Raw genomic sequence first — 26,570 nt, forward strand, 5'->3', positions numbered from 1 at the left:
TAATTTTGCCTTTACCACAAACTGCTGGAAAGAATTCAATTGCCAGAGAGTCCAAGAAAGAAGATTTGCAAACCATTAACTTCATATTACTAATCTATGTCCTCAGTATACAGAGTAATTAGCCAACAAGAAACAAATTCTTTCTTTGTATATACATATAATATATATAATTTTGAAGTTAGATCACTGAAGCAAAAAGAGGTACTTCATCAATCAAGCCTGACCAAGTTAAACTGCTTTCAGATTTTGACTTGCTTTTGGTGATGATATGATCACAAAGTTCATAAGTCAGGCCCCTCTCAAGTCCAGCGAGGACGTATGCATGAATCATCCCAAGACATTCCATAAATCCTTGAAAACAAAAAAAAAAAACAAATGTCAGAATACCCAATTAAAAATGTTATTCGAGTAAAATGATGCACCATACCTTAAAAAAGATAGCGCAACATTCTTTTGTTTACACAAATGGATGGTAGTAATCCACATTGAATTTTTTGCATAGCTGTACAAGTCTGCACATAGTGATACAATAGGACAGAACCAGCAGCTTCGGTAAGAGCCTTAGGAGGGCCTATTTGCATTTCTAGGACCACCAAGAAAGCAGCAAGCTCCCGAGATGGGAAATTACTATGCCAAAATTCAAATCAATACTTTATCAGCGCTGGTAGTGAAGCATAGAGTTCAGCTAAGCACTGGAAGATCCAGTCGAGCATTTGTTCTCTTGGTAGTTCCAGAAGTAGTTCAGCCTAAATCACAAGAAATACGAGATCTGAAACATGCTAATATTTGGTGGATAGGAGCCATGAAAGCAACATCATAAACATTCATTCCTAAACTACCCATGTAACAAGCAAGTTAAAATACGAAAGAGGAAATAATAACTAATAAGATAAGACTTCAATGTTTGAAGTGTTATCCCGGACAATATCACCAACTTACCTCAAAGATAATGTAGGTAACTACTATTTCAATATTGTGGTCCAAAATGACAACATAAACCAATATCAAGTAATTGACACGGGGATAAGAAGAATTGGGGATAAGAAGAATTGACAAGGTAGATCCAAGAGGATTCAATTCTTTTCATTAAATATTCAGTCTCGAGTAACTAATAAAAAAAAGGTACTAACATACCTTAATTGATCCATCGTCGAAAACAAGAGAAGTTCGATGTATTTCAGAAGCCATCGACTCTATCATCAGCTTGAAAACCTTTTTACTCATGTTAGCTTTCATGCCAACCGTCTTACCTGAAGCATATATTCTACTAATTCCTAAATCTGCAGCCATTCTCCTCACATATAGCTTCTTCAACAGAATTTCCATGGAGTAAGGCTCTTTTCCATATTGGCGGCGCAGATTTTCAGTAAATTGAATCAGATTCCAGATGTCTTTCTCAGCAGCTTTCTCACCTTCATTAATTGTTTCCAAGGGATTTTCCAGATAGTTTATGTACTCGGAAGGGAGATGAGGGTTCAAGTTCATATCAAACTGTGCAGAAATAAGATTAAGAGGGTTTGTGAATCTTAAGTTCATATCGGTCAGGAAAGCGATAGAAATGCTAAGTGCATAAATGAACAATCATTCAAGTTAACAGAAATGTTATTTAGTATCACAAATTATGTATATATGTTAAGTGAAATGCATAATAAAAATGTGAATGTGCTCTTGTACCTATAGATACTGTGGCGTACCACTTAAAGAAACCCTACAATTGATTGGTTACTTTTTCATGCTTTGCTGCAAAATTAAATCTCGGAAAGGACAACCAAAGGTTTTGCCCCGACTGACTTCTTAGTTACTCCAAGAAGTACACACCACAATATAGCTATGCCCCCATGAACTAGCATTAGAGTTTTGCCTCGACTTCTGAAAATTTGGTGGGCATCAAATGAATCTTTTCTCGTATTTAACAAATTGCTTTCTTCAGCTAGGAATCATTTTTTTTCCTTAAACTATTTACCAGGCTTCGAGTAGACAATCAAAGACAATTTGAGCTCATGCTTCAAAGTTTCTCTTACGAAGCCATAATCATGTGTAACCATCATTTCCTCACAAATCCGTCATCTTATTTAGAAATGCTGAATGCAGTAAAAATGAAACTTTGTAGTAGATGAAACATGAACATAGTTCAGTCCTTTGATGAACCCTTCAAAAAACTGATGACAGTTAATTATTCTTCTACTTCAAGAATTAGAGAAATAACACTAGGATCTGTAAAATTTTAAATAGAAAAAAAATGTAAGTGTAAGCGTATAACACAAGAGAGAATACATAATCTTGGTTGTGCAACATCATAAGCAACTTTCTGATTGCAACATAAATAAATTACTATTTATGCTGACATCATATTGCAAGTAAGCAATACCTGCACCGAATGGTAAGGAATGGAGACTACACGATGCTCATCCACCTGGAAGAAAAGACAATTTTAATCTATGAATTGGAGGAAGTAGTTATAGACAGTTCAACTATATTGATATAAACTGCAGCACTTGTAGAAAGTAATCTATAAAATATCTAAAGATGTCGTGTTTACTTTGGGATGTCTGTTAGTGTGACAAAAATATGCTAATTTGCATTCTTTTGGGCTATATCTTGGGTTAGTATTAAAGCATTTGCATGTAGCTTTGCTACATTTATTTACATTCGTTTTAAATGAAGTGCAATATCGTAAAAAAGGAGAACTGTAATAAAATGAAGCGCGGCAACGAAGCCTGACTTCCAGATTTCCACATCCTTTATTTTCACCAATCAGTTTTCTCTCTTTAGTTTCTTTGATGTTTTTTATGGGATTTGACAATTATTTTGTTATATTGAATTCTAGGAGTAGCTAAACTTTAGGATTCCATTTGTGATCCTATGTGGGGATTGTTGATCTAAATTCTAAATTTTATGTTCGTTTAGATTTTTGTTTTATTTCTTCTACTTATTTCATCTTACGTCCATACACCTGACCGGTCTACCATTAATTGATCCTTATAGTGATTGGAAAATCATCCTTAATGATAAGACTTGTTTTAGACGAATTCGTGGTACAATTTCATCGGATGTGTGTGTAATTAACCTTTGCATATGATAGACATATATCTATAGGTCTAGGGTAGCCAAAACTAGAGTGATTAATTCCTTATTCTTGATTGATCTATAGTAAATTGATTTGATGACAGAATTGTAATGCCATTGAAAGCTTGTGCCGTAGGCTAATAAATATGATTTCTCACTTGTTGAAGTAAAGAATTTCAATAAACAGGAAAAATGAGATCCTAGGCTTTCTTTCTATTGATTTTAATCTAGTTGCATATGGTATCTTTATTTTAGTTAAAGACCCATACTTTGATTCGTGGATAAGAAATAAGTGTGACGATTCAGGTAATTAGTGTGAGAAGATTTAATTGCTCCATGTAAGATCGGTAAGCGATTTTATACTATTTATTTGCGATATGTGCATTTGCATGTAGGAAAATCACTAAGAAGAATACATCAAATAATTAAAAGGAATCATAAAAAGGAATCTCCAGACCTTGGATAGGCTTTCGAAAAGCATTTCAAAGAAAAGATCAATCCCCACGTTTCCAACATCTCCTGTTTGTTGCTCACCAAAGATGTTACCGAAGCCTCTAATGGCCATGTCTCTTTCTGCAAGTTGAAAACCTTGTCCCAGATCTCGACATTCTTCTAAAGCAGCAAGCCTCTCCTGAAGAGCCAAAGCAAATAGTATTATGAAGGTCAGAAGAATATGACTTGCACTGGTTCATTTAAGTAGATTGCTCGAAATGATAATCTGATACTAGAAAAACTGAAGATGAACTTACAAGTGCCTGATCAGAAAGCAGTGATTTATCAGGGTAAAACAGGAAAGCATGAGCTTCCTTATCTGCTCGGCCCACCCTTCCACGCAACTAATAAAGAATGTAAATATTGAGAATATTCAGTGGAGAGATTATAACCACTTATCATGCAACAAATGACTCTTCAATGGAACAAGTAGCCTAAGAAAATTTTAGTCAGTGTTGTCGAGTTGGTAACATATATGTACTGCATACGAGTAGTATATCGTTTACCTCAACACTTATCATATATGGCCAATACAGAATAGTGTAACTTAAAAACATTTACAGCTTTTAGTGCTAAACGGCAAACAGAGATACTACAAAGCTTCTTGTAACAGTAATTTTACAACCAACGAGATGAAGAGCTGAATTGGGGCTTGGTAGCTCTTGAGCCAATCATAGGCAGGATGTGAACTTCTAACCTCAGTGACTACCAGTTAAGAATAATATCCTAGAGACGTAAACGCTAATTTCAAGTAAGATGATATCAACCCCAATATTATGTTCTTGAAAATTATTAAAAGGAAAGGCTGAGCTGACAGCAAAACCTGGTACAACTGCGCAAGGCCAAATAGCTGAACATCTTGAACTACAATAGTGTTTGCGTTTTGAATATCGAGCCCACTTTCAACTATGTTTGTGCATATTAAAATCTTAATATGTCCCTGTGCAAAATTTTCCATGGTTTCTTCAAGCTGTCTCGAGTATTGCTGCCAAACAAAAAGTTGACGGACAAGCAATTTAAAGTAGCACATTAATCAAAACAAATGAGAGGCAAATTATATATATATATATATATATATATATATATATATATATATATATATATATATATATATATATATATATATATATATATATATATATATATATATATATATATATATATATATATATATATATATATATATATATATATATATATATATATATATACATATATAATACAACTTTATATTTGATTATGCATATAAGTTTTCTACATTTTTATAAATGTATAAAATACGACTTTATATTTGATTATTGTACACTAATTTATTCGCACTTTACATGCATTTTTTTATGTCTAATGTACTATAGTTTATTTTTAGATAGACAATATTATAACTCAAAACAGCGTATTTAGACTTTTAAAACACAAACAAAAGCGCATCTAAAAAAACGGATTATTTAGAATGTAAAGGAACATTACCTTTCCATGAGCTATTGCAATTTCAACATTTGGAAATGATTGTCTCAGAAATTCCATAACTTCTTCAAGCCCTGTGGACAGTGCATGTGTACAATTCTGTCTATGTTGTTATATGTGAACATGCAAAGAAGTAACAAGACATCTATACTGATTTTACCCTTGATACGAGGCAAGACATAGAAAACTTGTCCTCCACGATCCAACTCATGATTGATTGCAGATACCACTTTCTCTTGTGTGTATGCAGAAAGATGGGTTCTTATTGGAACCCTCTCTGGAGGCGGTGTTGATATTAAACTGCAGGTGATATAAAAAATCAATATTTTTCAAAATTAAGCTCTGAATTTAGCCATAAGTGAATATGGAATGTCAAACAACAGAGTCGTTGCAGAGATTTTCTCCATCAGATAGGCCTTTTTTTCCATTACCTCTCTCTTACATGATATTAAGTTTATTTCTAAATCTCGTCATGTATTAAGTTTATTTCAACTAATAGACCTCTCTCTTTTTCTCTAACCACAACCAAGATTAAATATTTAGAAGTGATAATACCTGGCATCACGAAAACCAGTCAATGCTAAATAAAGTGTTCTTGGAATAGGTGTTGCAGAAAGTGTGAGCACATCAACAGAAGTCTTGAATGAAGCAATCTTCTCTTTCTGTTTTACGCCAAATCTCTAGAAAGCAAAAGGAGGTATAAGCACTGAGACATTTTTGTAAGATTTTAGTTCCAGAGACTTTAAATATACAAAATATTGCTCAGGAAAAATCATAGAATTAAGAAAAAAGTTAATGCAGGAGTCTAGATGTTCAAGTTTCCATGGATGCTAGGCCAAGTTCTAGTAAGCCTTGTGAGCAGTGAAAGATTGAGCAATGTTACTCCAAACCCTGCGAAGAGGACCATTAGAAGTCTACAAGCAAACAGAGCTCAAATGGTTTGTATGACATTTGATGTGATTCAGGAAGAAAACCCCATATTGGACATTAATGGCTTTATCCTTCAGTTTGCATGTAATAGAAATCAGAGCACTGTCACATTCCCTACTAGAAGTGTTGCTCCGGTCATCAAGATGGCTAGAGTGTAACAATAGTCAATAGTCAAAACTCAAAAGTGGAGAAGCATGTCATCAAGTATGTGAAGCTTTTGATTTCTACCATTCCAATAACAGTGTTATATATACAGTTATATATAAATCTAATGTGTTGGAATCTGGTTAGGGCATTTCAAAATCTGGTTTTGGATCTCGACCATAGAACAGACATGATAGTGCATTAAGGTTATGAGAGTAAAATATAATTCCCTTATTAAACTAATTCTTGATGCAGTATACCTGCTAAATGTACAAGTAAACTTAGCAGTTATTATTTAAAGCTCTCAAATGAAATCGGTGAGCCAGTATATTATCGAAGCCTAAATCAGAACTTTGATTTATCAAGCCTTTGAAACTTACTAAGAGCAAATATCCTGGACAATAGTGATTTAAACCAACATGTACAAAAGGTTGCATACACAAAATGAGCAATTTAACATGAATACTGACATCATGAAGCAAATGGTTCGGTATCTTTAAGCAATAGAAAATAGGAGAAACCTGTTCCTCGTCAACAACAAGCAGGCCAAGGTTACTGTACACGACACGATCGCCCAGTAATGAATGAGTGCCAACTATAATGTCCAGATTACCATGTTTGATCATCTGTAGATGCGTCTCCTTCTCTGACTTGGTCTTCATGATTCAACATGGACCCCGCAGCAAAAAAAAATTAAGTTAGAAGATTTTGTACCATATCTAACGGAAGAGCAGAACAGTACTATATACAAATTATGCGTTCAAGAAGGAAACCAGTAAACTAATCTGCAACCTTGTTAGAGATACAAAGCATAAACCATATACCCCAACCCAAGTCTTAACTACTTAACTCATAACCCAAAAGCATAGTATTTCAAGCCTTAAATCTTAAATCCTAAATAAGAATGCCCAAAGTTCAAAACTTAACTTGGCCACCAACACCATCAACCTCAAACCTCTAACACAAACAAATTGTAGCCAAACCAAACCACAGTCCCTGAACCCAAACCTAAACACCTAACCCCAAACCTTATGTAGTGAACCCTAAACACCAAACAATAATCCCAAACAACTAATTCCCTAAACCTAAAACCAACCCCTAAAAGAGTTTGAGAGTATTATTTAGAGCATACGAACACGCCCAACATCAAGGAAGCAAAATATTCAGGATTCCCTTTCAGTTGGTAAGACTAAAGCAAGCCAGTTGAAGTCGCAGATCACTATCCTCGTAAAACTTAATTCTGATGTGAACATGCAACGCACATGCAATAAGTTACATTATTTGATAAGAGAAATTCCTATTTTGACTATGTTACATTTCATTTAGCTTAAGATCATTCAACGGTCAAACAACGGAATTTCCACTTTCAATAACGAATGGCAGTTAATTGAGTAAAGATTTTATTCATTATGTAAGTGCGATTATGTGCAATCTGATTGATCAAAATGAGACTTGAATGACCAAAAGTTTAGAACAAATCACAGATAATGGTATTTGAAGAGATCGGAGGGTTGAAGGGCAGATATTAACGATCATATGCATCAAAGATTGAAAATCAGAAGAAGAAAAAAAATGACATGGATCTCTCTCATACCTGAAATCTACTTAGAAGTCCAACTTTGATATTATGAAATCTAGAGAATCGCTCTGAGATAACATCAAAATGTTGTTTGGCCAGCACTATTGTTGGAGCTAAAACCATAGCTTGCTTGCCAGCTGAGACCACACAAAATATGGCACGAAGTGCAACTTCGGTTTTACCAAAACCAACATCACCACAAATCAGTCGGTCCATTGGGTTTTCTCTCTCGGTCAAATCTCTTTCCACGTCCATGAACGCCTAAGGTGAGAATCTAAATTGTGAGAAAAATGAGCATCAACAATGCCAGCTACATTTGGTAAAGATTTGATTTGTTGCATAATTGACAGACACAAGGAATGAAGATGGTTTAAAATGCACAATGGATCTGCCTAAGGTAAGTGAGAAAGACTTGATTAATTAGGTAAATATTTTCTAGCATATACTTGATATAGGTAATACCTGTTTTTGATCTGGAGTTGGATCGTAGGGAAATTGAGATGCAAATTCAGCCACAGCAGGAACTTTTGGGTAGGGAGGCCGCCTCTGTTTGAGTCTATGCAGGTACAGCTCCATCAGGTCAACGACCATCTTCTGAACAGCAACTTTGCCCTTTATCCTTCTCCTCTCCCATGCACTAGTGTCGTTCAATTTGCTCAAGGTCCGTGGCTTTTTGGTTTCATTTGGACTGGAAGCAAAAAATAAAAGGTTCATCAGACAGAGTAGTGAGATAGTGCATAAAGGGACAAAAATAAAAATGTAAAAGAGAAACATACAGATTATAGCGGTAGAGCATGCGAGATGCCTGCTTAATAGGTAATTTGGCCATTCCATCAGCGTACTCTATGAAAACATACTCAATTGGCTCGGAGGAATCTTTAGGAACATCAAATTTGACACCGAAAAAACGTCCAATCCCAACTTTCCTATGAACAACATAGTCACCGGAACGGAGGGTATAAGGATCCACCTTGTAAGTAAAGGCAGCACCTGAAGCGGCGGCGGCACCTGTTCTGTCCCCCTTTAGTTTCTGCAAACCCCTTTGCTGCTGGTCCTTCACAAGCTGAATGTACATGTCGGCCTCCTCGGAATCCATGGCTGGCCTGGACGACGGAGATTCTCTCTTGCAGTGCTCACTCCGAATCCTCTCGTTGAGAAGCGATATGGCGTCGCGCTGCTGCTCAGCCTCAGTCTGACTCCGGAATTTGTTGGCACTGTCATTCCTGTCGCGGTGGCTGGCAGGAGGGGACCAAGGTGTGGACGACAAAACCCCTCTCACTCTTATTCTTCTTAACCCAAATCTTACAGAGGGTAAGTACAGGGGAAGCCTGCGATTATAATCACTCCTTCTCGTGAAACCGGCGAAGGACGGAGGAACACCAACCACCGCATCCATGGAGATGGAGAACCCGTACGATTTTGCCGCTGCCATTTCAATTCTCAACCTACAACAACGTTTCTCTACCAGAAGAGGGGTTTGTAAAAGCCTGCTGCCATTATCTCCTCCTCCTCACACTGATATTTTAATCTTTTCCTATTCTTATTTATATTTCATTTGAATCCTTCGTCTCTCAAAAACTTCGTTTTTACCCGTCATTTTAATAACTTATTTCATTAGCATCCCTAACCGGTGAAAATGGCCCACCCGCAGCCCATGGAAGCCAACCCGCCTGGCCCACTGTTTTCACGGGCCGTCCCACCCGGCCCATGGAAGGAAACCATGAGCCCAGCCCAGCCCTTTAGCCCATTTTACCCATTTTGACGGGGCCAAGGCAATTTTTCTTTGGGTAATTCCACTTTACCCCTCGTACTCTGCCCAAGAATCACTTTATCCCTCGTACTCTCAATTTCATCGATTTACCCCATGTACTTGTACAATTTTCCAATACAACCCTCTCCGTCAACTTTTTTCGATTTTGGCTCTGACGCCGTTTGGTCAACTCTGTAAATTACAAAATTGCCAGTGCATATAACATGTCGTTTCTTCTCCGTCAAAATTGTCGTTTCTTCTTCTCCCACCACTTCCCCTTCCAAGATATCCTCAAATTGAATTAACCCCAGAAAACAACATAGTTATAGACAGTGACAATTTTGTTGAGAAGAAACAACGTGTTATAGGCAGTGGCAATTTTGTAATTTACAGAGTTGACCAAACAACGTCAGAGTCAAAATCGAAAAAAGTTGACGGAGCTGTATTGGGAAATTGTACAAATATATGAGGGTAAATCGATGAAATTGAGAATATGAGAGAGTAAACTCATTCTCGAACAGAGTACGAGGGGTAAAGTGGAATTTACCCTTTTTTCTTTTTTTCCTAAAACATCATATAAAATGACTTTATAAATTACCAAAAAAAAGTTAAAGTTAAACATAAGTAGATAACTGTTATAGAATAATAAATATTAGTAACTCATATGTACGTATATGCTGCAAAACCTGAGAAATATATATTGTAATATTAAACTGAAAGACTCTACAAAGAGAGTGTTATTGCAAACGGAATTCGTTCTCTCATTTCTACTGCCCAAACTTCTCTCATTTCTACTGCCCAAACATTACATTTTATACAAAGAATGGAATGAGCATTGTCATGCTTTTCTAGGATTAGTACAAGACGTAGCTATGGTCTTTGATGACTAATGTTCTTAGAGACTTAGTCCACAAGAAACAATTTGATATATATTATAATACTCCCCCTTGGACTAAGTATTATCGTAACGGCTGTAAAATGGATTGAGTAAAGTGTATGTATGCTTCGTTAAAAATTTCAAGCCGGAAAATCCAGTGGGACAAAACCGGTCATAAGGGAAAAAGAGTGCATAACTCAATCCCAGCCATGTGCATAAGCTGTCTCGTTAAAAACCTTTGCTGGAAAACCCAACGGGACAAAACCAGCCATAAGGGAAAAGGAGTGCAGCGCACTATTGCTCCCCCTGAAATGAGCAACCTCTGGGGTGATCTATCAACCTTGCTCCATCTCGTGTCTTCTCATGTAATGTTGTATACCAATATCTGCCTTTTATTGTACTATACAATCAACATAATTATGTTAATTGGGCATGCTTGTTTGGTAATTCAACAAGATGTACCTGCAACATTACAAAACAGTGAGTCTTTATTCACTTTAATAATCATCGTAGACAATCTATTGATCAATGTAAGAATATTATCGATGATTATCTCATTTATATCCCATATTTCATTGAAATAACTTATGGATTCTCGGTATTCTCGAGATTTGATATCGACTTTTCGATATCAGGCTCAACAGATCCACCTGGAGTATTCTCACTAGGAACCACTTGGTTCGAGAGTTCATCGATTTTCCCCTTTTTTTTCTAGGAACGTCCTTTAATCCAATAGGTCTACCCCGTTTTTGTTGTGGGGGATCATCATTCATTTTCGCATGTTCTTCAGGAACAACGATCCTAGCTGGAATATAAGACTTCGTGACTTTACTGGCATCATTAAATGCATCACGAAGTCTATTGGCAATATTTTGTAAATGAATGATTCTATAGATCTCATTTTCGCATTTAAAGGTACGTGGGTCTAGATGAGATAAATGTTGCTCACACCATGTGAGATTCTCGATTGGTTTTTGTTTATCATTATCACGGATATTGTGAATATTCTTACCAATCGGTATAAATAATGTCTCATCAAAATGACAAGCCGCAAATCTAGCGGTAAATAAATCACCCGTCATTGGTTCCAAGAACCTAATAATTGACCAAACAGCGGTAGAGTCGAAATCGAAAAAAATTGATGGCGAGAGCCGTATTGGGAAATTGTACAAGTACATGGGGGTAAATCGATGAAATTGAGAGTATAAGGGGGTAAAGTAGTTCTCGGACAGAGTACAAGGGGGTAAAGTGAAATTTACCCTTTTTCTTTTTTTTTCCTAAAACATCATATAAAATGACTTTATAAATTACCAAAAAAAAAAATTAAAGTTAAACATAAGTAGCTAACATATTTATTAAATGATTTTTTGATATTTTCTTAGTAAAAAACTAAAATAAAAGTAGAAACTTAAAGTAGGAAAGTTGAGAGTAGAAACTAATATTTTTTAAATTTAAAAGTTGCTAAATAAAAGGAAAATTACATAAGGAAATATAAAGATAATTACAAGGAATTGAAAAAGGAAATATAAAGATTATTACAATGAATTGTTTTTTTTTTTTTTTAAATAAAAACCAAAGAACACACACACAAAACACAAAAAAAGGAAAAAAAAAAACTGAAATATTAAATTATGCACAATAATTACTAAGGTGGTGTTTGCAAATGATTATTTAAAAGCAGAAGTTAGTGATTGTGATTTAAGTTAGTTTTAAGTGCTTATTTCTAAAAGTTGGGGGTGTTTGCAAAAATTTCGGAAAATGAACTAAAATTGAAAAAGCAGGGTTAGGGGTGCTTTTAAAAAAATAGCTTAAAGCAGATTATTTTAAGAGAAGCAAAAGCAAAAGTTGATTTTGCAAATACCTAAAAACAGATTATGAGCAAAAAAAACCGCATAATCACTTTCAAAAAGCATTTGCAAACACCACCTAAATCCTGCACATAATTAAAATACTTTTTCTTTCTAAAAACCAAATAATCCAAAAACATTTTCCTCCTCCCATCCTTCTTTTACTCTCATTTTCGCTCAAAATCATACACAAAAACAACATTTCCATTTGAGATTCAACTTAGGAAAATCTAAATAGTCATGTACAAGATTTTGGGGGTGTAGGTGGGGAAGCTAGGTTTTTTTTTTTTTTTTTTTCCTAAATATAAGTTATTAAATTTTTAATTATGTTTGTTAATTATTAATTAATGTAAATAATCACTTAATAGATGAGGCGGTAACCAATAACCCAAAGTGGGCCTACGGGCCTGAGCCGGAATTCGTTCATCACTACTAACCAATAACCAAAGTGTGAGTACAAAAGGAATTATCATTAATCATAATCCAATATCGACCCAAATTCGACCCGATCTATTTACTAGTTACCATTTTACTAATTATGATCAACTAGTGAAAATTAGTAAAAATAAATTTAGATAAGTTATTTATTGACTAGTTATGAACTAACATCTAGTAATTTTAAAAATTACCACTAATCTTACGATCAAGCATAAAATTTTCACTACGTGTAGAATACTAAAATATCTAGAATAATGCTTAGATATTTAATACATTAGTAATATACTTTTAAGATATGATAACTGATATGCCTCGCGAGGTTCAGGTGATCCCCCATCGGGACCCACCACTCGTCGATCCGCCACTTTCTGCTCCTCGAACGGTTCAAATAACCGAGGATGCGCTCCAGCGCATGATAGCAGAAGCCTCAACTCGCGCCGCCACAGAGGCTGTGACCCAATACATCGCCACGATGGGAGCAAATGCTCCCAACGCGATACCAGCACCTGCTCCACCTGTGGAGCCACCTATGGCTCCACCGCCAGTCCAGAACCAAATAAGTGTCCCTCCTCTACCTCGGACCCACGGTCCCGAATGCAACAATCTACTCATCGCCAAGATGCACGAACTGGGCGACGAGACCCACGTTTACCTTCAAGAGGCAACACATCTCACCAACGAGCTCCTCCACACAATGGTGGAGAGGTTGAAATTAGCAGTCAGGTATCTCGCTCAAATCACCTTCCCCACATAGGTAATCCCATTGGTGGAAGCGAAATACCTCCAATAAGGTACAATCCCTTCACTGTAGCATAATCAATGAGATACTACCCCAACGGGTAAAGGTCTCGAGTCTACCGCAATTCGATGGAACTGGTGACCCACAGGAGCACCTTGAAAAGTTCTACGGCATGGCAGATCTATATGGCCCAACTGATGTCGCGATGTGCAAGATGTTTCGCACAACGCTCTCCGAACGAGCATTGAGCTGGTTCAACTCCTTGCCCACTAGGTCAATTGAAGCTCTCTCCCAACTAATAGATCGCTTCACCCACCATTTCGCTATCAACAAAGAGTACGCAAAGACTCCCGCGTACCTCTTCACTATCACCTAGAGAGAGGGCGAGACCCTCCGCAACTACATTCAACGATTTGTAGAGGCATCTCACAAAGTTCCTAACGTGGGATGAAGCATGCTCGCTGGAATCATTCAACAAAACTTGAAGGAAGGTAGATTCAAGGAATCTATGGCAGGAAGAGCTCCAACCACTCTAAAAGAGTTACTAAGTCCTGCTGAGAAACACGTGCGCATCGAAGAGGCTTCGGCCCTCCCTCCTCCCAAGAGGAAAAGAGATGAAGATTACTTCACCACCCGGCGACGAGATGGCCGACGACAATCGTCAACATCTCATTGATAATCTCCTTATACGTCCTTGTACTTCCAATGATGTCAATGACACTTGGAGTCTATCGAGCCCATAACATTGTACGTGAACACATCACCCTAAAACTGGGGGGCTATCATACCTTAAGGATGATACATCCCCTCACCTCTCGACATCAATTGAACGAAACACCTACATCATCTACTTAGTACAAGTTTATTTATTTCGAGCGATTCGCTCCCTACTTGTTTATTTACCTTCGCCTCAAGTAGGCTCGTAAGCTTCACCTTTTCGATCAATGAATAAAGCTAGTTATTTTCTTTACTCTCGGTGTTATTGCTCTTTCATCACATAATTATTAGCTCAATTCAACATAAAATCTGGGGGTTTATAGTGCCCCCAAAATATTTCGTTCGCCAAGGGTTATTGACTCCCTGGGGGTTTACAATGCCCCCAAAATATTTCGTTCGCCAAGGGTTATCGACTCCCTGGGGGTTTACAGTGCCACCAAAACATTTCGTTCACCAAGGGTTATCGACTCCCTAGGGGCTTACCTCTGCCCCCAAAATATTTCTTTCGCCATGGGTTATCGACTCAATGGGGGCCTACCTCCATCCCCCTCGAACGGTTCAGATAACCGAAGAGGACCTTCAGCGTATGATCGCCGAACCTTCAACAAAATCAACTTCTACTTGCTCCTCTAACGGTTCAGATAACCGATGAGGACCTTCAGAGTATGATCGCAGAAGCTTCAACTCGTACTGCCACTGTCACTGAAGCAGTGGCACCATACATCACCATAGCAGGAGTCAACGCCCCTCATGCGGCTCTAGCCGTAGCACAACCACCACTATAAGGTAGCACCCACCAAGCGAGTGTGTCGTAAGCATATACTTCGAACCTTCAATTCCGAATACAACAACTCAGTCATCGCGGAGAAGCGCAAACCGTGCAACATCGCCGAGAAGCGCAAATTGCGCAATATCGCCCATGTTCACCTCGGAGAGCCAACGCCTCTCCCTTACGAGCTCCTCATTCCAATGATGTCAAAGACACTGGAAGTTCTTCAAAACCATAACAGGGTTCATGATCGCCTCACCTAAGATGGGGGCTATCCCACCTCAAGGTTTGGTATCTCATCCAAAGGGTTGGACATCTCGTCACAAGGGTGGTACATCCTCCCTACCTTTGAACTCCAACAAATTCACATCTCATCTCAAGAGTTGGGTATGTTCTCTCCACTCCAAGGATAACACATCCCAACGTCGCGCCCCAAGCGACGAGTGCGCAATCCGCATCCACATTCGCATCCGCGCATGCGCTCCACATCCGCGCGCTCAGCATCCGCGCGGTCTACATCTGCATGCGCACAAGTGCTCCGCTTTCGTGTGCTCTACATCTGCATCCGCGCATGTGTTCCGTTTCCGTCCGGATGAGCTCCACATCCACGCGTTCCACTCCGCATCTGAGCATGCGTTCCCCCTCCGTGCCCTTTGCATTCGCGCATGCGCTCCACATCCGCGCGCTCAGCATCCGCGCACTCAACATCCGCGCGGTCCACATTAGTATCTGCACATCCGCATCTGTTATGCTATGCTATGATATGCTATGCTACGATATGCTATGCTATGTTATGCTACGATATGCTATGCTATGCTATGATATGCTATGCTACGATATGCTATGCTATGTTATGCTATGCTATGATATGCTATACTATGCTATGCTACGATATGTTATGCTATGCTGTGATATGCTATGCTATAATATGCTATGCTTCCGCGCGCTCCGCATCCGCATCTGCGCATGCGTTCCAAATCCGCGCGATCCGCATCCGCTTCAGCGCATGCGCTCCACATCCGATTCCGCACACGCACTCTGCATCCCCGCTCTCTACATCCGCTTGCTCAGCATTCCATTGGTTGGATATCTCATCTTAAGGGTGATACACCCTCTTACATTTCTACCCAAAAGAGTTAGACATTCCAACCTAAGAGTAGCGTATCATCTCTCTACCCCAAATGTAAGAAATCTCCAAATGGGGTGGATATCAACAAGCTTAAAAAAAAAAAAAAAATTCTCCACGCCATGCCAACGATTAACGCAAGACTACAGCACCGATCTACTCTCGACACGATCCAGTACCCTTTTCGACTTGGCTCCCACATCGTCTCGAGAGTGGGGGGCTTGCGAGACAACTCCCACGAGGAGATCACTCGCTCCGTCCTATAACCCGTTGCGAGGCAACTCCCACGAGGAGCCAACTCCCTCGGGTCTCAAAACTACACAGCGAGATAACTCCCACGAGGAGACCACTCGCTCCGTACTACAACCCGCAGTGAGACAACTCCCACGAGGAGCCAACTCGCTCGGTACTACGAACCCGCAGCGAGACAACTCCCACGAGGAGCCAACTCGCTCGGTACCCCAACCCGCAGCGAGACAACTCCCACGAGGAGTCAACTCGCTCGGCACTATAAATCCGTTGCAAGGCAACTCCCACGTGCAGCCACCTCGCTCGATAATAAGACTCGCTGCGAGACAACTCCCACGAGGAGATAACTCGCTCAGAGCGACCTCAAGCCGTACGCTCCTTAATCGCGCGTCATCCAATGCTCCTACAACTTCGCTGTAAGACAACTCTCTCGAGGAGACAACTCGCTCGTAATTCACTACACAATCGCAAACTCGAGTTAGCACGATTACAACCTTAGAAACACTTAGAGATATTATGGGAATCTATATAGCCTGGCCAGCTTGATTACTCAAATTTCTCTACTTGTTTTCGACGGGTCCTTTATTAAAACGTGGCCACGGTCCAAACATACTTACAACCTACAAGTCTAACAAGGGGCACGATCCCCATAAAAAAAAATCTTGAGAGCTTGATCCCCTCCTCAAGTACATCACGCACAAGGCTATATGTAAACACATACGAGCAACGCGTCGAAACATTGACAATGTCAACAAATAACAACTCCCACGAGGAGATTACTTGAACCGTGCTACTACATTATTGCGAGACAACTCCCACGAGGAGATAACTCGATCAACTCTATTACCCCGCGACGAGACAACTCCCACGAGGAGATAATTCGCTACTACATCGTCGCGGAACAACATCGACGACTCAAGTAACTTTCATCGCGACAACTTGGTCGCGCTACGCGCCATCACGCCCCTCCGACACACGCTCCAACACGTTTTCGCACACCATCAGGCTATATGCCAAAGAGCGACCACTACAATTTTTACTTTCGACACGATCGAGAACCCATTTCAACATGGCTCCCACATCGACTCGAGAGTGGGGGGCTTAATGATATGCCTAATTGGCCCAATTCGATGGCCTTACAAATTATTTACCTACTGGGCCACGAGCCCAATATCGAAGACCACTATCACCGAGGCCCAATCACCTTCAAGTAAGATTTGGGCCCGACAATCTCAACTAAGCTATAAATAAAGGTTTGAACTCATTCCTTAAGGTACGTCCTATTATCTGAGCAATACTATTAAATGTATTCTCTGGACTATTTCTACTATCAGCACGTCTGACTTGAGCATCAACCCCCCGCCTAGTTCACGTGTTCTATGATCGAAGGTACATCAGGATCATCAAGTTGTCAAGCTACTGATCCGTTTTGCTCTCTCAGTTCGTTTTTTACACTACCTTAGGTGATCTAAGTAATTAGCATCATCAATAACGTATTTTAAGATATTGTATAAATAGTACTTATTTCTTAGATATTAAGATTTTTAGATCGAGAAGAAGACTTCAAATATGTGAAAATGAGTAATTCAAATAGAATCAAAGAAAATGAATGATATAATCCTTTTATTATACTTGAAATTTTGTCAAAATAGAATAGAAAGGTTTTAGTTTTTTATCTATCTATTATTACCAATCTATTCCCTTGTTTTGTTTCGTATTTGTTAGAATCGAATTGAGTGAATTGTTATCATATTAAAATGAATCAAGATTGGAGTTAGAAAACGATAATGTATACGCCTATACATATTTTTATTGGTTTTTGGTCCGATTTCGTTGTTATTGGCTTTTTATACTTTGATGTATTAAAATAAGAACAAATTGAAAAGAATGCGTTAAAATGTGAAAAGGAAGGTCTTCAGTTACGAGGTATTAAATTAAAAAAAAAATCTCATAAAAAAAAAAAATTAGAAAATAAATGGTCTTTGTTCAGGCCGGTCCAATAAATAAAGTGTGGTTAGGCCGAAAGTTTTGATAGTTCACTTTTGTGGTGCAGAAGTGACTTACAGTGAGATGGCGGCGTTCCGTTGGCAATTTGCGGCGTGCCCCTCGACGTTGTCTGATTATTCGCCGGTGTCGACGGCGACGTTGGCGTGGACTAGACGCCGTCAAAACCAGGGCCATCGTAATTGTAATTCGGCAAATATTAAAACATTCCACGGTCTGTCCTACAGTGGTGGTTCTTCTACTTGTGGTGGTAGAAATAGGAGCTCCGTCCGATGTTTCTCAGGTATATCCAAAATCAATTTATCAATTGATGATTTAAATGCTTCTTTAATAGATCCAAATCAATTATGTTCTTAGCTAATTCTAGGGTATACCCTTGCTTGCACTCTCTTTTACTTTGGTACTATCTTTCTTTAGTTTCATATATAGATATGTTAATAAATCAATACATGAGTGAAAAAAAGTATCTAGTGAAGTTATTATTTGTAAGCAAAGTGGAATTGAAATCACGGTTGCTTGCAGCTCTAACTCCGGAGTTGAAGACTACCTTGGATAAGGTTGTTACATCAGACAAAGTAGTTGTATTCATGAAAGGAACCAAGGATTTCCCACAATGTGGATTTTCAAATACTGTTGTGCAGATATTGAAATCCTTGAATGTGCCTTTTGAAACCATTAATATCCTCGAAAACGAATTATTGCGTCTTGGATTGAAGGAGTATTCGAGTTGGCCAACCTTTCCACAAATATACATTGATGGCGAGTTCTTTGGTGGCTGTGACATCACTGTTGGTAAGTCTAACTTTCTATCCTTCCTTTTAACTTTCTAGTTGCGCATGTTCTTATCTTAATCAAATGAAGTGATGATTTCTTTCTGATGATCTTAATCAAATGAAGTGATGATTTCTTTCTGATGAGTAATAATTGAACTACTTGGTCGGTGGAATTGTTTGTTTATAGCTTTTAAAATGTTCTGTTTGGAGAATTGCAACTTACTTTCAAGTTTAACAAATGAAAATGTTCTTAAAACAGAGGCATATAAGAGCGGGGAGTTGCAGGAAGTACTGGAGAAAGCAATGTGTTCCTAACTCTCCAAAGCAGCTTGGTTGCTCCATTCAACGGAATTGAGTTCCATACTTATATGTTGGTTGCCTTTTCATTTAAATCATTATTTACTGTAAGACAGACGGATATTGTAATGTTGTTTTGCATGACATTTATTTTTGTTTTCATACTAAGAAACAATTATTATTATTATTATTATCATTTCATTATTAAGAAACAATTATTATTATTATTATTATCATTTCATTATTATTGCTACTATGATATATATGTTTATATTGGGCTATCCCATTCCTTGCTAGGTGTAAAAGGAAGTAAGTGTAATGTCTGCACTTTCCCAAACCAAAACTTAGTTCTCGTCATTCAAATATTAGAACAAATGATTATACCACACCATCAACTTCATTAATTGTACAAGTACTTAGTTTTACAATATTGTACTCCACGGAATAAGAAAGATTATTGATAGTAATGCCCACTTTAATTATGTAAATCACAGACTTTACGACCAAAGTTCCTGCAATATAAGTTTTGTAACTGGGTGAAGACATTTCTATTCTATAATCGGTAACTGGCATGATAAATATGACTAAAATATCAACAATCAGCGAGTGCAATAAGCTGATCAACAACAGCAGGATCCGCAAGAGTGCTTATATCCCCAAGCTCATCTAATTGTCTCGAAGCAATTTTCCTCAAAATCCGTCTCATTATCTTTCCACTTCTTGTCTTGGGTAGACCAGGAGCCCAGTGAATTCTGTCCGGTGCTGCAAATGCTCCAATCTGAAAGCAAGCCCACAACATAACACCCTCATAAGATACACAAACTTCAGATATGTTGGGGTTTTGTACTAGTCATGCTTACACTAGGAAAGGAAGTTTGTAATGAGGGTCTCCAAACTTTTTTCCATTTGTATAATAAATGATAAATATAAAGGAAGTTTTGATGTACCTGCTTTCTCACAGTCATTATAAGACTTTTCCGGAGATCATCACTGTAAGGAACGCCTTCAACCAGAGTAACGAATGCATATATTCCCTGCCCTTTAACCTAACATCACATTCAAAATAAAAGATAGCTGAACCTGAACCTTCAAGTAGAGGTCTGACTCTGAGAGTGGATAAAAGACGACGAATAATGTATACCACTGCCATAAATATAAATATATATATATATATATATATAAAGGTACCTCATGCTCAACACCAACAACAGCAGCTTCAGCACAATGGGGGTGTGCCACCAAGGCAGATTCCACTTCTGCAGTGCCAATGCGATGTCCACTGCATTTTGTTATATACCAAATAACAATTAAACCCTGATTAAAACAACTGTAGCTGCTTAAGAAAGTAAATAACCTCAAGCGCCAATCCAGAACAATTTTCTTTCTTCTTTCTTTTCCTTTGAAAGTAAAAATTGAGTAAAAATTGAAAGTGGTTTGTAATTTTTAAAAGAAAATTTTATCCTCGTGTTGAATGATTCAATTGTTTGACAATTATTTGAAATCAAACTATCTGTGGATGGTCACTTAAACCCACCATAAGAATTCTGAAATTTTGTCTCCATTCCCTAAAGTTTATTAGTGTCTTAGATATAAACTCAGGCTTCATTATAACCTCAACGTTGTTTTGAGAAAATGTAAGTTTTAAACCCACTGTTGATTGTCCAAATTTACAAAGAAAGGTAACAAAAGAGTTGGTTAGCCAATCTGAAACATGAGAGGATGAAAGTTAAAACAAGTACCTGACGTTAATAACATCATCAACTCTACCTGTGAGCCAATGGTAACCATCCTTGTCCCTGAATTACAAAAAGAAAATTGTGAATATAGTTCAAAGAGAGAGAGAGAGAGTATATACACTACAAATATGAATACTGTAATTTTAAAACAGAAGTCGTCTTATTTCCAGCAAAACAATACCTGCTGCAACCATCTCCACTGAAATAGTAGCCAGGGAAGGCACTGAAGTATGTTGTTTCGTATCTTTCATGATCGCCATAAAGTGTACGAAATGCCCCAGGCCAAGAGCCTTTGACACACAAATACCCACTGCACTCCCCTTCAAGTTCAGCACCCTTCTCATCCACTATGACAGGCTGCAGTACCAAGGTTATAACAATTTCATTAAATTTTAACTGCATTAATCCCCGCAACCAATCATATGAAGCTGACCATCAAAAGATGGCTCAGAAAGGGAAGGTATATAAGATGCATGTGCTTTGATATATAATGAATCTACATTCTAGTACCTGAACCCCAAAGAAAGGGAAGGTAGCAGAACCAGGTTTCTGCGGCCAAGCACCTGGTAAAGGAGTTATCTGCAAGGTAATAGAGGTGAGACCTGGCAAGTATTGTAGTTTTTCTGCAGTAAAATAGGATCAAATAGAACAAACAAATCTACCATGAAGCCACCAGTCTCTGTTTGCCACCAAGTGTCAGAAATGGGGCATCTTGAATCTCCAACTAAATTGAAAAACCACCTGATATATAAACAGAAATAGCAACGTATATATCATATTTCAGCCCACACTGCCCCAGAAAACATTGACACTAATAAGATTAAAAAAAAAAAGAAAAAACCAAAGCTTTGAGGATAGATTACAAACCTCCATGCACTTGGATTAATGGGTTCACCAACACTACCAAGGACCCGCAAGGATTTCCGCGAATAACGGGTAACATGCTGTAAGATTAACATTATGAAATCAGCATTCACTACCCACTTTTATTTTACCTCTCCTCATTTCATTGTTCCACTGATTTCTTATTTCCTTTTTCTTTTGGCTAGAGCATACAAAGAAATAGGAGATTTGTTTTAGACTCCATCATCCTATTTGGCGATCGCTATGCTAATAAGGAAGAATTGAAAAATAATAAACTTTATAATTGCCAGAGCTCTTGTGATATATAGATTGAAGCACTTGTCAACAGCGGTAGTGATCATGTAAAAGCACTAATCCTATCTATGGATGCACCATCAATCAAACATCCTAAAGACATAACAAGCAAACAGTTGGAGATCAGTAACTTGCTGCATAATCAGACCGAATATCTTATCCTGCATGGCAGTTAAGTGCTTTATATAAGTCCAAAATAGTAGTCGTACTCAGATCAAACACTAACAAGATAAGCTTCAAAGCTTAATCATATTTAACGATTCTTTATATCTGCGATCAAATATTATGAATTCCGTATATGAAAGCTTGGTCATCCCTCAGGCCTCAGGTCTGCTTCTAAAGTTTATTATTTGGTAAATAATATATACATATGTACAAGCAAGAACAAGTAATGCACAGTGTTCTATTCTTGCCTCGTCTCCTTCTCGCATCAAAGATCGCACCAATGTGGGGGCAGTGTAGAATATAGACACCTTGTATTTGTCGACTATGTCCCAGCAACGTCCGAAATCAGGATAATTAGGAGCCTGCAGGAGGTTCAAAGTAAATTGCCAGATGTCAAAAGGATTATCCCAAACTCCACCTTATTATTGATCCTCATGCTAAATCATGGATCACATTTGCAGAATACTACTACATCATTGATTTGGATTCTAAACATTAATTTCTAGTCACATGCTTCATACTCTGACTGATAAAATAAGTCTGTAGGAACTCAAACAAATACCCCTTCAAAGACCACAACAGTTGCTCCATTCAGCAATGGCCCATATGTGACATAACTGTGGCCAGTAATCCAACCACAGTCAGCTGTACACCTGAAAAATTAAGATATAGATCCGGCAAGAAAAGATCAGAAACTTTGCCCGATAATTTCAAATTAGTTAATCAATCTACAAGAAAAAAAATTAAGTCACCGTACCAGTATATGTCTGATTGTTTATAGTCAAATGCATATTTAAATGTGGTAGCTGTATACACCATGTACCCTCCAGTTGTATGCAGGACCCCCTTTCAAGTCAACCAAATATAAGTTTCTTGAGCAATATGATGCAAGTCAAAGAATAATCATTTCATAGTTTCAGAGCGTCGATACCTTGGGCTTCCCAGTACTCCCACTTGTATAAAGCAAGAATAGTGGATCCTCTGCATCAACCCATTCCACATCACAAGTAGCTGGATATTTAGGGACAACATCCTGGAAGATATTTGTAAATAAATGATTTTATGCTGAGTGCAGAAATTTAAAATATTTGCAGTTTCACAAGATGGTCTTCACTAATATTAACTAAACAAGAGTAAGGAATTCAGACAAATGGAGGTGTAGAATATCAGACTTTTTGGAGCCTTCAGAACGAGAACAATTGATAATATGAAAAGTAACCTTCCATTGAGTCTACCAAAGAAGCAAGCAGGGGCTGTCCAAAATTGAAGTAAGTAAAATGTGCACAAGAAATGTTGTTCCCGGAAATTGCAAAATTAAAGATTAAAAAATAAAATAAGAGTTGTTTATATATTGAGCTAGATTCGCAGCAATAGGTGTTAAATATTTCATGTTTTTTCTTAAGTAAAGATAACAACTATGATATTTCTATTGTCATCCAACCTGCCACCACGTATCTCTTCCCTCCACCCACTTAGTGTTTTCCTTCTTCAAGGCGGATTCATTTTCATAAGTCAAGCAGACATCTGCAGAACAAGTAAACAATAAATACTACAAGGAAATTCATAATACCTACATATTTTAAAAAAGAATATCCATAAGGCGAACATTACCACACTGCTAAATTAAAAACATGGGGAGGAAATTATAATAATGACGATAAAAATTAACACAATGGACTATATATCTGAGGGAGCATACTATTTATGCAAATTTGATCTCCATTTGGTTCCTCTAGCATCCATCAATAATTAACCAAGAAAATAAGTAAAGGATTTTTTTGGTTTTGCAACTAATGAGGGAAGTTCAGGTCAGAAATTTATAGATGTCCCATTGGTAATTTTGACTAAAACTGGAAAAGCCGGATTAGTTCTCAAAGGTACTTAAAGTCTATTATCAAAAGACTGATTGGACTTACTGTGCTGATCTTTGTCTTATGAACTTTTATGCTCACCAAATTCTTAAGTAATACGGACATAATGAGGGTATTAGTTCATAAGTCATTATCAGCAACATGTTTTATGATTTTGGAAATGACAGAATCTTCTGGGAAATTATTTTTTTCTTTCCGGCAGACAAAACCAATCCTTTTATACAATTAAGGAGAAAGAATTTGTAGTGAGAGTCAGGATTGCGTTTGAGCTACAAAGCCTCGAATTTGAAGTGCTTGCCTACAGTCGCGCCACTCAGGGAAGAGTGTGTTAGTGCAGTGTCAACTATGTCTTTTAGATGGATGGTCTTTGATCCTCTTTGAACAGCGTTGCAGGTTATTACAATCTTTGGTTTGCAGTCCATGATCCTCTGGACCAAAGATTCAGAGGAGAATCCAGCAAAAACGACCTGCACCCACAAGCAGAAAACTTTTTATATCTCGGAGGAGGTAAATGTCCCAAAAAGGACGGATACGAGATTATTGAGGTGCAATACCGAGTGAACAGCCCCAATGCGAGCACAAGCAAGCATAGCTATGGGCAGTTCCATGAGCATGGGTAGATAGATCAGAACAGCATCACCTTTTCGGACGCCAATGTCTTTTAAGTAATTAGCGAGCTGATAAGCATGAAATATTAGGGTTGTATTGTATGTACCGAAAGACTTGCCCTGTACGAGAAGGCAGTGGGGCAATCAATGTATGGGGAAGAGAAAAGAAACCTGGCAAACTCTGTGAAGAAGTTGGTTGTAAGTCAAAGAGGCATCAACACCAGGTTCATTCCCTTCCCAATAGATAGCAATCTTTTCACCATTCCCAGCAGCAATGATTGTATCTAAACAGTTGTAGCAGATGTTGGTAATCCCACCTTTGAACCACTGATCCGAAACAAGAAGTGAGTATTATTAATTAAGGTTAAAGGAGTGAAAAAAATAGAGGTAGGAGAAGGAGAGCAAAAGGGAGGATGACCTCGATGTTGATTCTCCCCTTGCGAATGTCGAGGTTCTCGGAGTAAACGGGATGAGCCCATTTATGTTTCCAGTAAAACTGAGATGCAATGCCGGACCAGAATCCGGCGGGATCCTCAATGGAGCTTTTATACATGTCGAGATACTGCACAGACGTACATACAACAAGGGGAAAAATCAATGATAAATTGAACAATAATAAGATTGAATTAAAAAAAGAAAAAAGGATAGAAGGAACCTTGTGAGGGGAGGAGACGTGAGCCTGGGCAGAGAAATCATGGCTGGGGAGGACAAGATCATCCTCCTCGGAAGCAAGGGACTCACCGAGAATGAGGGCATTCAATTTGGGAATAGGGCCGGCACCGGAGGGAAGGGTGGACATAGACTCCACATGGCGGAGGTGATTGGAAGTGGTGAAAGAATTAGGTGGGGTGGTGGAGGAAGAAGATCCATTCATGGCGGCCATGATCGGGGATGATGAACGATTTGAAACAAGAAAATGAAAATAGGGGAGGGGGTGTTTGACTTTGACCAATGGGGTTGTGGTGAGATTGGACTTTGAATTATTATTACTAAATTGGGATGTGGGAATCCGATTTACTTGTATTTTATTAACGGTGGAGGAGGAGGAGGAGGAGGAAGAGGTGGAGGCGGCGGTGACGGTGGAGGAGGAGGAGGAGAGAGATGAGTATTTTTTATTACTAAAAATAAAAATAATACTAGCGTGCTGTCCCCAACCACCACCCTGCCCTAATTGTTTAATAATCTGAATATTATTAATATTAGTAGAACTAGTGGATGCATATTTACTGTTATTGGTAATCATCATCATATCATTAATCATATTATGCAGGAGAGGAGGAGGAGGAGGAGTACCGGCCGGCGGCACAAGCGCTTATCTCAGGTAGGCTCTGCAGCTTCTTCTTCTACCGGTTGTTCTTCTACAAGAAATATACATATATTATATATATAAAGTATGCGTGTGCGTGTGGGTGTGGGTGTGTGTGTGTGGGTCCTCTCCTCCTCCATATCCATCTGTCGTATTACTACATAACCATATCATCATCATCAGCCGTCAGATACATCGATATGTAGATACTCTCTCTCTCTTTCTCATCTCCAAGCAGGTGCACATTTCCTTATTTGCTTTTTTACTAAACACAAACTCCCTCAAAACAAAACTATTCTTATAGGAGTAATACATAATTAATTCGTAACCATTTCTTCAGTTATGCATGCTTTTAATAACTACGACACAATTAATTAGTTGAAGATTGCATATTAATTATTTACTATCATTGATAAAAAAAACATCATATTTGATACTAATTATGCTCTTACTCTCTCACAACAA

General features: G+C 38.2%; 3 protein-coding genes across 3 annotated transcripts; 1 reads left to right on the plus strand and 2 right to left on the minus strand.

Moving 5' to 3' along the window:
* Positions 1 to 64: 64 nt before the first annotated feature.
* Positions 65 to 9,239, minus strand: LOC105964114 (DEAD/DEAH box helicase). Its single transcript, XM_012988624.2, has 14 exons — positions 8,452 to 9,239; positions 8,138 to 8,363; positions 7,691 to 7,936; positions 6,618 to 6,752; positions 5,578 to 5,702; positions 5,183 to 5,322; positions 5,026 to 5,096; positions 4,382 to 4,543; positions 3,816 to 3,902; positions 3,524 to 3,697; positions 2,369 to 2,413; positions 1,135 to 1,491; positions 428 to 746; positions 65 to 351 (listed from the first exon to the last, which is right to left on the minus strand). Exons 1-13 carry the CDS (start codon positions 9,105 to 9,107, stop codon positions 645 to 647), a joined length of 2,526 nt encoding a protein of 841 aa, XP_012844078.1. The 5' UTR covers positions 9,108 to 9,239; the 3' UTR covers positions 65 to 351; positions 428 to 644.
* Positions 9,240 to 18,142: 8,903 nt separating this feature from the next.
* Positions 18,143 to 19,502, plus strand: CXIP1 (CAX interacting protein 1). The gene is made up of 3 exons (XM_012988623.2): positions 18,143 to 18,474; positions 18,714 to 18,983; positions 19,224 to 19,502. The coding sequence occupies exons 1-3, from the start codon at positions 18,258 to 18,260 to the stop codon at positions 19,277 to 19,279; spliced, it is 543 nt and encodes a 180-aa protein (XP_012844077.1). The 5' UTR covers positions 18,143 to 18,257; the 3' UTR covers positions 19,280 to 19,502.
* Positions 19,503 to 19,639: 137 nt separating this feature from the next.
* ACS (acetyl-CoA synthetase) lies at positions 19,640 to 26,568 on the minus strand. Its single transcript, XM_012988613.2, has 18 exons — positions 25,455 to 26,568; positions 25,218 to 25,361; positions 24,971 to 25,126; positions 24,746 to 24,868; positions 24,490 to 24,658; positions 23,762 to 23,844; positions 23,252 to 23,353; positions 23,078 to 23,166; positions 22,883 to 22,973; positions 22,569 to 22,682; positions 21,865 to 21,941; positions 21,660 to 21,738; positions 21,508 to 21,576; positions 21,179 to 21,354; positions 21,001 to 21,057; positions 20,450 to 20,540; positions 20,209 to 20,307; positions 19,640 to 20,039 (listed from the first exon to the last, which is right to left on the minus strand). Exons 1-18 carry the CDS (start codon positions 26,058 to 26,060, stop codon positions 19,854 to 19,856), a joined length of 2,511 nt encoding a protein of 836 aa, XP_012844067.1. The 5' UTR covers positions 26,061 to 26,568; the 3' UTR covers positions 19,640 to 19,853.
* Between the last annotated feature and the right edge of the window lie 2 nt (positions 26,569 to 26,570).

This window comes from Erythranthe guttata, chromosome 6 (genome assembly GCF_056151865.1).
Source record: "Erythranthe guttata isolate IM_541 chromosome 6, IM_541, whole genome shotgun sequence".
Taxonomy (NCBI): Eukaryota; Viridiplantae; Streptophyta; class Magnoliopsida; order Lamiales; family Phrymaceae; genus Erythranthe; species Erythranthe guttata.